This window comes from Engystomops pustulosus, chromosome 3 (genome assembly GCF_040894005.1).
Source record: "Engystomops pustulosus chromosome 3, aEngPut4.maternal, whole genome shotgun sequence".
In the NCBI taxonomy this organism is placed as follows: domain Eukaryota; kingdom Metazoa; phylum Chordata; class Amphibia; order Anura; family Leptodactylidae; genus Engystomops; species Engystomops pustulosus.
This window is the reverse complement of record NC_092413.1, coordinates 48,874,960-48,888,320: the sequence shown is the minus strand read 5'-3', so window position 1 is coordinate 48,888,320 and position 13,361 is coordinate 48,874,960. Positions and strand designations below refer to the sequence as shown.

Here is a 13,361-nt window from a genome sequence, read left to right as displayed (position 1 = left end):
TTATTTCAGCGCTTCTTGCGCATCTGTTTACATTCCCCTCACCCGGCATATCCTAAACTTATAAGAACGCTACTACACTTGATCTTATACAAAAGGTTCTTAGAAGTGCTGTTTGGGGAGTAGCCTAGAGACAGGGGCTTGGATTGGCGAAAGCTCGCCTGGCAGCGGAACGCCAGCTCCATGCGCATCATGCGCTTCTTGCGCATCTGTTTACATTCCCCTCACCCGCCATATCCCAAACTTATGAGAACGCTACTACACTTAACTTGGTGCAGGCTGGGACCGAGTCTGACCCTGGGGCTGGTCATATACTGCCGACGCAGAGAATTGCGGGGCCTACCTCGGTCCAGGTCTCAAAGGCCTACTATACCTCCTCCCACCCCTCCTCCACCTCCTCCTCCTCCGAATTACCATCCGTGGGCATGGCGCCATCAGTCGGTAGCTCTAGGCACAGCAGCAGTGCCGTCGCTAAGCGACAGCAGGCGGTGCTGAAACTGCTGAGCCTAGGCGATAAAAGGCACACCGCCCAAGAGCTATTACAGGGCATTCCACATCAAAGTTGTTAACTTTGTCGCCACCCTGCTGTGTAATCCCCAAAATATACTTGCAAACTTTTACCATTTAGGGATATTATTTCAGCGCTTCTTGCGCATCTGTTTACATTCCCCTCACCCGCCATATCCTAAACTTATAAGAACGCTACTACACTTGATCTTATACAAAAGGTTCTTAGAAGTGCTGTTTGGGGAGTAGCCTATAGACAGGGGCTTGGATTGGCGAAAGCTCGCCTGGCAGCGGAGCGCCAGCTCCATGCCAAGATCCAACTAACATAGTTTTAACTGCAGCACCTTTAATCTACTACTAGTTCACTGCCTCCATACATCGTCCCCTTATCAAACGAGCTGTGTCAGGCAGAATTTTGGGTTGTTTTCATGGCTTCCATGTTAACTTTGTCGCCACCCTGCTGTGTAATCCACAAAATATACTGGCAAACTTTTATCATGTACCGATATTATTTGAGCGCTTCTTGCTCACCTCCTTTGGTTCCTCTCTGCCACCCATTGGTTTGAAGCCTGAGTCCATTTAGGGTATGTCGCCATGACACTCTCTAGCCTGCTGCCGCTGCCTCTGCATGCCGTCCCCTATAGTGTCAGGGTCAATTATTGGATGTTTTAGATGCTATCTAGCTTCATTCTGTCACTCTGTCATGGCCATGCTGTTGCCCATAATTTTGGCATAATGGTGCGATTATGCAGCCTCAGAGGCATCCATGCATGCTGCCCCTGCTGTTTCCTGTCCATTTCCGTGGTGTTTCCATCCTTTTCTGAGGTTCCCAGGTGTTTGGCCAAGCTTCCCTGTGCAGAGCCTTGGTCCCCTTGAAAAATGCTCGAGTCTCCCATTGACTTCAATGGGGTTCGTTATTCGAGACGAGCACTCGAGCATCGGGAAAAGTTCGTCTCGAATAACGAGTACCCGAGCATTTTAGTGTTCGCTCATCTCTAGTTATGATGTCTCAGCATTTTTTACACACTAGGCAGTGATCATCAAAGTATATGAAAAAAAAAAAACTTTGACAAATACTAGGACATCTTATTTACCACAGGACGGCAATAAACAGACTAAAAACCTGTGAGGCGAGACGAGAGCTCTGGCTCTTATCTGCTTGTGGCCTCCAGGTCAGAGGTAGGGGGTCACGAAGCTGCCGTGAATGTTAGGACCACTTTGTAAGGTGTTGAATCTTTTCCTCTGTGTCTTGAAATGTCCCATTAAAATATTAATCCACAAATGTTCCATAGTGTGGTCCTCTCTGGAGAAATGTGCAGCCACTGGGAGATCATTTCCAAAGAGGACCCGTCACCTGCAAAAATGGCACTAGGAGCTGCTTACTAAAGTGCTATAAAACAGACGACCCAATGTTACACTGCTAGCGGAAATCTCAGTATTCGGATCTATCAATGGATCCAGGGTTTTTGCTGTGTGGAGCAGATACATATAGATGTATAAAAACACAATTAGGTCACCAGGCTACACTACACATACTATACAGTATACAGAGGTGCCTGGAGCAGTGGTATACAGTGGAGCACATGATGTATACATTACCCATAGACCTCCAGGATACACTACACATACTATACAGTATACAGAGGTACCTGCAGCAGTGGTATACAGTGGAGCAGATGATATATAGATGTATACATCACCCATAGATCTCCAGTATACACTACATATACAGAGGTACCTGCAGCAGTGGTATACAGTGGAGCAGATGATATATAGATGTATACATCACCCATAGACCTCCAGGATAGACTACACTTACTATACAGAGGTGCCTGCAGCAGTAGTATACAGTGGAGCACATGATATATAGATGTATACATCACCCATACACCTCCAGTATACACTACACATACTATACAGTATATAGAGGTGCCTGCAGTAGTGGTATACAGTGGAGCAGATGATGTATACATCACCCATAGACCTCCAGGATACACTACACATACTATACAGTATACAGAGGTGCCTGTAGCTGTGGTATACAGTGGAGCAGATGATATATAGATGTATACATCACCAATAGACCTCCAGGATATACTACACATACTATACAGAGGTGCCTGCAGCTGTGGTATACAGTGGAGCACATGATATATAGATGTATACATCACCCATACACCTCCAGTATACACTACACATACTATACAGTATATAGAGGTGCCTGCAGTAGTGGTATACAGTGGAGCAGATGATATATAGATATATACACATCACCCATACACCTCCAGTATACACTACACATACTATACAGTATATAGAGGTGCCTGCAGTAGTGGTATACAGTGGAGCAGATGATATATACACATCACCCACACACCTCCAGTATACACTACACATACTATACAGTATACAGAGGTGCCTGCAGCAGTGGTATACAGTGGAGCACATGATGTATACATCACCCATACACCTCCAGTATACACTACATATACAGTATACAGAGACAGCTGCAGCCACTACACCTCACCCCTGGCAGCTCCAGGCTGGCACATGAAAACATCAGTGACGTCACTCACATGGCACCTAGAACTTCCTGATGCCACCCCTACACCCGGGCAGTCCCCGCATGATAATGTCTCTGTGGCAGAATTTCTCCAGCCGCCGCGTCCCATTACATAAGCAGCACATGTGCCGCCATTACCTGCAGGGCCGGGGTGCTGGATGGTGGGGGCCATGGCTCCGGGACACGGGAGCGGCAATGACGGAGCTCGCCTGAGCACAGCGCGCAGACACCGGAGCAGCGTGCTCACTCTATGGAGCCGGTATGTGGCCGTGCACTGACTGCTTCCTGTGCTGGAGGAAGCTACTGCGCATGCTCACTAGTGACGGGCCGGAGTGCTGCTCTCTGCAGCGTGTGAACAGGGCTCTGCAGCAGCTACATAAGAGGCGCGTTATGTGTAACTATTTACATGCGCTTTCTCTCATCTCACAAATGCTGCTTCTCTTCACAATTACATCTATCTTTATAAAGTGTCACATACACATTTAGAGGCTGCAACAAGAGGTGAGCCCCAAAAGTGGTCAGCGGGTCCCTGCCTACAGTAACCCGTCAATGGGAGGGATCTTCTATCTGGTTTCGCGTATTAGTGGATTTGAGGATTCTTTTTCAAACACCCAGCAAAGTCCCCTGTGAATACGGGCGCATTCACACGATGCATTGTGTCGCGTTGTGCGCCGCGTTTTTGACACATTTCACTGACTTCAGCCTTGATCACATGCTAAGGTTACATTGTGTTTAAGCAGATGCAGTGGAAACGCAATGTAACCTTATCAAGGCTGAAGCCAATGGAATGCGTCAAAAACGCGATGCACAACACGACACATAGTGTGACTGCGCCCTGATTTCTCACATATATCTAGAGGTTTATTCCACCTGTAACCAGAACCCGGGATCTTGCACTAAAACAATGCAGTGGTATCTGGTTATCTATCACTTGCATTTGCGATTGGCCGAGGCTCACCCACGTAGTTTTGTAAACACAGCGCTAACTGTACGTGTGACCCTTCACCTCTGTTGCGGCGAAATTTGCGAAACAAGTGTAAGGCCTCATTCACACGGCTGTTGGTGGACATATATTTGGGGGAGAGAGTTATTTTAGGGGGTGAGTTGTTTGGCCATTTTTGATTTACCTATGGCACGGGCACCCGCGCCATCAACCCACAACAGAGTACAAGGGCTCAAGGGCTCTTGCAGTCCCAGGCAGCCCAGAACCCTAGAAGGAAGCTACAATGATAATCCAAACAACTTCTCCTTTTTATCTACTGTATTGGTTTCCTCAGGTGCCTATACAATGTAAACATGTGACAGAGCAGGGAGTAATAAGTTACTGCTTAAATTGTCGCATTTGCACTTTGCAAAAAAATATGTGGGTTTTGGCTGTTTGGCCACTCAGCGTCTAAAAGGTTTGCCATCACTGTCTTAGAGGGAGTTAAATCTATGACTGTTTGTACTCTGTAATGTAGTATTTTATGTAGTGATTTGTAAAGAGCTACAGAATATGATGGTGCTATATAAATAAACATTATTATTACCATTTGTGGGTTTTTGCAGCTTTTTGAGCAACCCATTCTAATATTTTTCCTTGATCAGCAGGGGAGTGGAGTGTTTTGCAACTTTTGCAGCAGTCACCACCCCTAATCCCGCCCCCTCATGAATATGCCCGACCACTAACAGCGCAGTCCGGCGTTTCTAGTGTACAGCGGGGCAGTGTCTGCTAGAGTTATCAGATGTTTCAAATAACGCTAGCAGTGTAACACTGCTGCGTCTGTTACTTTACTAAGCAGCTCCTAGTGACGTTTTTACAGGTAACAGGTCCTCTTAAATACAAAAGCATATAAAAATGTCATCTGGCTGTATGCAAAATATAGTCCATGCTGTACTGTGCATTTTATATTCTAGAAACACAAGTTCCACCATATCACTGTAATATTCAGTATGGCCAGCAGATGGGGCATCTGTCCTGGTACTGGATACTGTCACAAAATAAAAAATATTAACACCATTTTGCCTAAAGTTCCATCCATAGAACTTTTTAAAGAAAACAAAATATTTGTTGGATGTGTCCATAGACACTAAAGGCATCATCCAGACTGGTATACATTAGTTAACCTTTTATATAGTTGGATAATAAAACAAGCATTCTGCAAAGCAAGGGAACAGGAATGTGCAAGTTGATAAATTAATGCATATTAACATTTTTAACAAACTTTGTAGTAGTCCTTAGATCGGTGTATATATATTTTATAGAAATAACACTGTTATTATGTGACTTCTAAAGAGAAGAAATTAAATAGCAATAGTCATAAGGAAATCCTTTACTCTGATAAAAATTTGAATCTTTGTAATATATCTTAATTGTACTTTGATTTATTCAAGTAAATTAAAAAAATGATTGACCATTTAAATGAAATCCAAACCAATCCCAAAATATCCCATCCAATCACCAAATATCCCATCCATTCCCATAACATCCCATCCAACCCAGAAACTTCCCCTTCAGATTCCATTCGTTACAACACTATCCTATCAGTTATTCAATATCATCTCATTTGTTCCCAATTCATCCCATGCATTATATAACTTCTCTTCATTCCCCACCCATCCAGTTCAATCCCAGCCCATCCAATCCTAAAATATTTAATCCAGTTCTATATCATCCCATCGATTTTGGAATCTTTCCATCCAATGCCAAAACATCGCATCCATTCCCAAAACAATGCATCCAGTTACAATTTTTTAACATCTCATTCAATCTCAACAAAGCTAATCCAATCCAAAAACACCTTATCCATTCACAAACGAACTCAAAACTTTCCAACTAATCCCAAAACATTCCATCCATTCCCAATACAATCCATTCTGTTACATCCTTTAACCTCCTTTCCTTTCCCAATGCATCCCATCCATTTCCAAAATATGCTTTTCAATCAAAAACACCCCATCCATTCCTAAACCATCCAAACCATTCTAAAAACATCACCCTCTATCCAAAAACAACTCATCCCATTACATCCTATAAAATCATACATACATATACAATCCCAAAGCATCCCAACACAACCCATCCAGTCTCAACAAAGCCCATCTGATCACACCTACCACCCATTCATCAAACATCCAATCCATTCCTAAAATATCCTACCCAATCCTACACAAGTCATAAAATTTTTTCACAATACATCCCATCCAATCCTGTATCCTTCTAAACCGTTCCGTCATATAACATCCCCTCCAAGAGCAACTCATCCATTTCACAAAAGATCCCATCCATTCCAATAATATTCCATCAAATCCCACAGCATACAATCAAATTCATAAACATCCCATCCATTCACAAAACGTCCCATTTATTCATAGAATATCCTTTCCAACCACAAAGCTCACCATTCAATCCTAAAACATTCTGTATGATTCCATCCAATACCAAAACATCTCCATCCATTCCCAAAACACCCCATCCTTTAACATCTAGTGCATCTCATCTTTTCCCAATCCCAAAAAAATCACATTTTCGCAAAACATGCAATCCATTCCCATCCAATCCCAAAACATATATTATAGTTCCATAACATCCTCCAAAAACATTCCGTCTGTTCAGAAAACATCCCATACAATCCAGAAACCTCCCATGAAATCTCAACACATCCCATGTAATCCCAACACATCCCATTTATTACCAAAACATCAAATCCAATCCCAAATATCTCTTCCAATCTCCAAGTTCACCATCCAATCCCAAAACATCCTGTCCATTTCCAAAACACTCCATCCTGTTATATTTTATGATATATTATCCTTTCCAAAAGCATCATATCACTTCCCAAACTTTCCTACTCAATCCCAAAACATTCAATCCATTCCCATCCAATACCAAAACATACATTACAGTTCAATAATAACCTAAATAATCCAAAAACATTCCATCCTTCCCTAAAACATTCCATCTATTCCCAAAACACCCCATACAATCTAGAAACTTCCCATCCAATCTCAAAAATTCCCATCAAATCCCCATACCATCCATCGATTCCCAAAACATCTCATCGTGTTACATCCTATAACATCCCATTATTTCCTATTGTTCCCCTTTTATTCCCAAAACATTTTTTCAAGCATGAGACATCCCATTCATTTGTAAAACATCCCATCCATTCCTAAAACATTTTCTCTTTACATCCTATAACATTATGTCCAATTCCAATGCATCTCATCCAATTCAGAAACAGTTAACCCAATACCCCAAAAGCCAATTCAATCCCAACACATTCAATCCTTTGCAATACATCCTATCCAATCCCAACAAACCCATCGCCTTCCAACAAAGCTGATTCAGTGCTTTCCCATCTAATCCCAACACATCACATCCAATCCCAACACATCCCATTCATTCCCAAAACATCCAATCCAACCCCAAATATCCTTCCCAATCCCAAATTTTACCATTCAATCCCAAAACATTCTGCACCATTCCAATCCCAAAACATCCCATATAATCCAGAAACTTCCCATCCAATCAAAAAACATCCCGTCCATTCCCAAAACACCTTAGATTTTATGACATCTCATCCTTTCCCAAAGCATCACATCACTTCCCAAAACATTTAATCCATTCTCATCCAATCCCAAAACATACTAAACAACCCATCACTTCCCATTGTATCCCTTCCATTCCCAAAACATTTTTCATTTGTGAGACATCCTATTTGTTCTAAAAATATTCCATCCATTCCTAAAACATCTCATCACATCCTATAACACTATGTCCTATTCCAATCCATCTCCTACAATGCAGACAGTGAAGACCCCTCCGCTCACTAAAATGACCGGCTGCAGCCTCCGCTCACTAAAATGACCGGCTGCAGCCTCCGCTCACTAAAATGACCGGCTGCAGCCTCCGCTCACTAAAATGACCGGCTGCAGCCTCCGCTCACTAAAATGACCGGCTGCAGCCTCCGCTCACTAAAATGACCGGCTGCAGCCTCCGCTCACTAAAATGACCGGCTGCAGCCTCCGCTCACTAAAATGACCGGCTGCAGCCTCCGCTCACTAAAATGACCGGCTGCAGCCTCCGCTCACTAAAATGACCGGCTGCAGCCTCCGCTCACTAAAATGACCGGCTGCAGCCTCCGCTCACTAAAATGACCGGCTGCAGCCTCCGCTCACTAAAATGACCGGCTGCAGCCTCCGCTCACTAAAATGACCGGCTGCAGCCTCCGCTCATTAAAATGACCAGCTGCAGTCTCACGGGGTGCGTTCACATATGGTCATTTGGGAATGCATTTTAAATGCATGTGTCTGAATGCATGTGTTTTACCTGTTCCCATGCATTTGGCTGGTTTGAAAGTTGTTTTTCTTCATTGCTGGAAGTGTTATCAGATGTGTCATCATTTTCACAGCTGCTTACACTTCCAGCAATGAAGAAAACACTTTAAAAGCAGACAAACCTTTGGAAACATGTAATACATCCTCAAAACGCCACATGTGAACATACCCTATTTGTTGTGAGTGGAGAAGGGAGACAATGCAACAATCATGGTCACAGAGGGTTCTACCAGGCCTGGGGATACAAGCTCTCCTCTCCCTCACTCACAGTATACAAGCTCTTCTCCTCCACTCACCATATACAAGCCCTAGCACTGGGACTGACGTCTGCAGGGGAGAACAGGCTTCCTGCACAGCCACCCCTCCACTGTACATCCATATAATAAGGTTAGATTATCATAAGGATGCATAAGGGAGGGAGGAAGAGCAGTGCAGGCAGCCTGTATACAGGGAGCAGGAACTGCCCGGCCGAAGACAGCCCAGCACAGTATGGAGGGAGGGACTGGCCCCATCAGCCGCAGCCCATGGGAATCCTACTGATTAAGCTCTATGGCCAGTCCGCCCCTGAATGCAGACACAGCTCATACAATCTCCAAAAAGTCAATTAAATCCCAAAACATCCCATCCAATCCCAACCCATCCCAATTATTCCCCAAACATCCCATCAAATACCACCAACACATCTAATGTGAAAACATACCATCCTGTTATATTCTAGAACATCCTATCCATTGCTAATGGATTACATTCAATCTCAACACATCCCGGCAAATCATCTATTCCTACGACATCTCGTCCAATCCCAACACATCCCATCCAATCCAGCACATGGGATTCAAAACATTACATCATTTTACATCCTATAATATCCCCTCCAATCTTAATGCGTCCCATCAGATCCCAACACAACACATCAATTACCATAATATCTCTTTCAATACACAAACTTCCTATCCAATCCAAACATTTCATCCCATTACATCATTTAACAACCCATCAATTCCCCAAACATCTTCACCATCTCTATACATCACATTTACATCCTGTTACATCCAATAACATCCCATCATTTTGCAATGTATCTCTTCCATTCCCAAAACATTCTAAAATCCTGAAACATCCCATTAATTCCCAAACCATCCCACCCATTCCTAAAACATCCCATAAATTCCCAAAACATCTTATCTCATTACATCCTATAACATTATGTCCAATCCCAGTGCAAATGATCCTATCCAGAAACTTCCCATCTAATCCCAAAAATTCCAATCCAATCCCAAAACATCCGATCAATTCCAAAAACATCCTGTTACATACATCATTCCATCATTTCACATCCCTTCTATTCCCAAAACATTATTTTGAAATTCTAAAACATCTCATTTATTCCCCAAACATCCCATCCATTCCCAAAACTGCTTACATTGTTACATCCTATATCATTATATACAATCCCAATGCAACCCATCCGATCCAGGCACAGCTCACCCAATCCCCAACTAACCCATTCAAACTCATTGCACCCTGTAACATCCCATCAAATCCTGAAACATCCCATCCATTCACAAATCATCTCATCCAATGCCAACACAGTCCATCAAATCTCAATGCATCCAATCCAACATAGCCTCTGCCAACAGAGCCCATTCAGTGCTGTTAATCCATTTAAAAAACATCAGTTTCTGTAACATCCAATCCCAAATCATCCCAACCATTTCCATAACATTGCATGAAGTCCTAAACCATCCCATCTAATCAGAAACATCCCATTCATTCCCAAAACATCCCATCCAATCCTATAATATCCCACCCCAATCCAGCCCATTCAATCCCAACACATAAATTACCATAACATCCCATCCAATCCACAAACTTCCCATCCATTCCAAACATCCCATCCCATTACATCCTTTTAGGTCCCATAAAAGCCACAAAAATCTTAGCCATCTCTAAACATCACATTTACCCTCAAATCATCCATCCAAATATATACCATCACCTCCCAAAACATCCTATCCATTCCCAAATCATCCTATCCAGAAACTTCTAATCCCAAAAATTCCCATCAAATCACAAAATATCTTTATTCATTCCAAAAACATTGTTTTACAACTATAACATTCCATCATTTTGCACTGCAACCCTTCCACTCCCAAATCCTAAAACATCCCATCCATTCCCAAAACATCTCATCTCATTACATCCTTTAAGATTATGTCCAATCCCAAAGAGCCCATCCAATCCCAACACATCCCTTCCAATCCCAACACAGCCCATTCATTCCCAAAACATTCCGTCCAATCTTAACCCATCCCATTTATTCCCAAAACATCCCATCCTGTTACATCCTATAACATCCTCTCCAATCATAATGGGTTACATCTAATCTCAAAAAAAACATCCGATCCCAACGCATCCCATCAAATCTTTATACATCATATCAAAACCATAAACATCCCATCCATTTTAAAGGCATCCCAACTTGTTACATCTTATAACATCCCCTACAATCATATTGCACCCAATCAATCCCAACACAGCCTACCCATTCCCATAACATCCCACTTAATTCACAAACTTCCTATCCAACCCATTTCAAAAACATCTCATTCTGTTAGATCCTTTAACATCTCATTAATCCCCAAACATCCTAGCCTTCTTAAAAGCATCCATTCCCAATACATACCATCCAGTCCCAAAACATCCCATCCTATACAGCAACTTCCCATTTAATCCCCAAAATTTGCATCAAACCCCAAAACATCTCAGCAATTCCAAAAACACCCTGTTACATACTACATTATCCTATCATTTCGCAATGCATCTATTACAAAAACATTATTTTGAAATTCTGAAACATTCCATTCTTAAAACATCCCATCTATTCTGAAAACATCTCATAACATTGCATCCAAGATCATTATATCCAATCCCAATGCAACCCATCCACTCTAGGCACAGCTCACCCAATCCCCAATAAACCCATTTCAACTTGTTACATCCCATCAAATCCAAAAACATCCCATCCATTCCCAAATCATCCCATCCACTTCCAACACAGTACAGCTAATCTCAATGCATCCCATCCAACATTGCCTGTCCCAACAAAGCCCATTCAGTCCCATAACCTTCTGTAACATCCAATTCCATAGCATTGCATGAAGTCCTAAACCATCCTATGCAATGTGAAAACATCTCTTCCATTCCCAAATCATCCTATTCAATTCTTTAACTTCCAATCACATCCATTTCTAAAATGTTCCCCTCTGTAACATCCCATCCAATCCCAAAACATCCCATCAAATATCAAATTATCCCATCCATTCCCAAAACATCCCATTAAATCATGTACCATCCTCTCCAATTCATTCCAATCCCAGCAGACCCCATCCCAACAAACCCCATCAAAGTCTGGTTTGGGCATCAAAAACTGCATCTGAAAAACTGAACGTGTGGCATCACCCTAAGGAACTGCCCAAGGAGCTCAGAGCCTTGTGGCAAGTCACATACCTGGCCAAGGTTACAAAAGAATTTCTGCAGCACTCAAGGTAGGAGCACAGTGGAGAAGAAGTGAAGAATTATGGGACAACCACAACTCTTCCTCGACCTGGTCATCAAGCCAAACTAAGCAATAGTGGGAGAAGAACCCCAATATCACCGTGGCTGAGCTCCAGAGATGCAGTAGGGAGGTGGGAGAAAGTTTTACAAAGTCTACCATAACTGCAGCCTCCACCAGTCCTGGATTTATGGCATAGTGTGCTGACTGAAGTCTCTCCTCAGTGCAAGACATACGAAAGTCTGCTTACAGTGTGGGAAAAAACAAACACAGGAAAGACTCCTGGACTATGAGAAATAAGATTCTCTGGTCTGATGAGATTAAGATTTAACTTGTTGGTGTTAATTCTAAGTGGTATGTGTGGAGAAAGCCAGGCACTGCTCATCACCTGCCAAATGCAATCCCAACAGTGACACATGGTGGTGGAAGCATCATGCTATGGGGGTGTTTTTCAGCTGCAGGGACAGGACAATTGGTTGCAATTGAAGGAAGATGAATGCGGCAAAGTACAGAGATATCCTGGATGAAAACCTCTTCCAGAGTGCTCTGGACATCAGGCTGGGCTGAAAGGTTCACCTTCCAACAAGTCAATGACCCTTAGTACACAGCTAAAATAACAAAGCAGAGCAATGGCTTCAGAGCAACCCTGTGACCATTCAGCTCAGTGGTTAGCACTACAGCCTTGCAGTGCTGGGGTCCTGGGTTCAAGTACCATCCAAGTCAACATCTGCAAAGAATTTGTATGTTCTCTCCTTGTTTGCATGGGTTTCCTCCCACTCCAAAACATATTGGTAGATTGTGAGCCCCATGGTGACAGGGACTGATTTGGCAAAAGCTCTGTGCAACGTGTGCGCTACATAAATAAAGGAATTACTATTTATTATTATTCTTGACTGGCTTGAGCACGGACCTAAACTCAACTGAGCATTTCTGGAGAGACTTGAAAATGGCTTCCACCAACATTCACCATCCAACCTGAGGGAACTGGAGAGGATCTTCAAGGAAATACCAAAGACCATGTGATATTTCAGTTTTTCTTAATAAATTTACAAAAAAAAAATACATTTCAGGGTTTTTTTTTTCCTATCAAGATGGGGAGCAGAGTGCACATTATTTGAGAAAAAAAAAAAAAGAACTCTTGATCTCACCAATTGGCTGCATTGAAACTTCCTGCACCCATTGTAACTGTGGTGCATTATTAAAATGTTTCTGGAAAGGTGGCCAACCCCTTTAATGTCAGTACACTGGTTTATATTAGATTCTGCAGCTTCATCTGCTGCCCATTTCCTTATCAGCTGTAGACTAATAATACACATTTACGCGCTGCACAGATAGAGATGTCACTGCAAATTAACTTCTCATATTTGTAACAATTCAGAGAATGTCATGACCTTTACCAATGATGCAAGACTAAAAGGC

The 13,361-nt window shown here is 42.6% G+C and overlaps 1 protein-coding gene across 3 annotated transcripts in view; it reads right to left on the bottom strand.

The window, feature by feature from the left end:
* The window catches only part of MTR (5-methyltetrahydrofolate-homocysteine methyltransferase), a 52,191-nt gene extending 48,795 nt beyond the window's left edge, over positions 1 to 3,396 (bottom strand). The window contains exon 1 of one of the 3 annotated variants that reach the window (XM_072140738.1): positions 3,206 to 3,396. In XM_072140738.1, coding sequence (XP_071996839.1) covers positions 3,206 to 3,239 — 34 coding nt within the window. In that variant the 5' untranslated portion in view covers positions 3,240 to 3,396. Of the gene's footprint in view, positions 1 to 3,080; positions 3,101 to 3,205 lie in introns of those variants that run through there. The other 2 variants (XM_072140735.1, XM_072140737.1) reach the window with 2 other exon arrangements.
* Between the last annotated feature and the right edge of the window lie 9,965 nt (positions 3,397 to 13,361).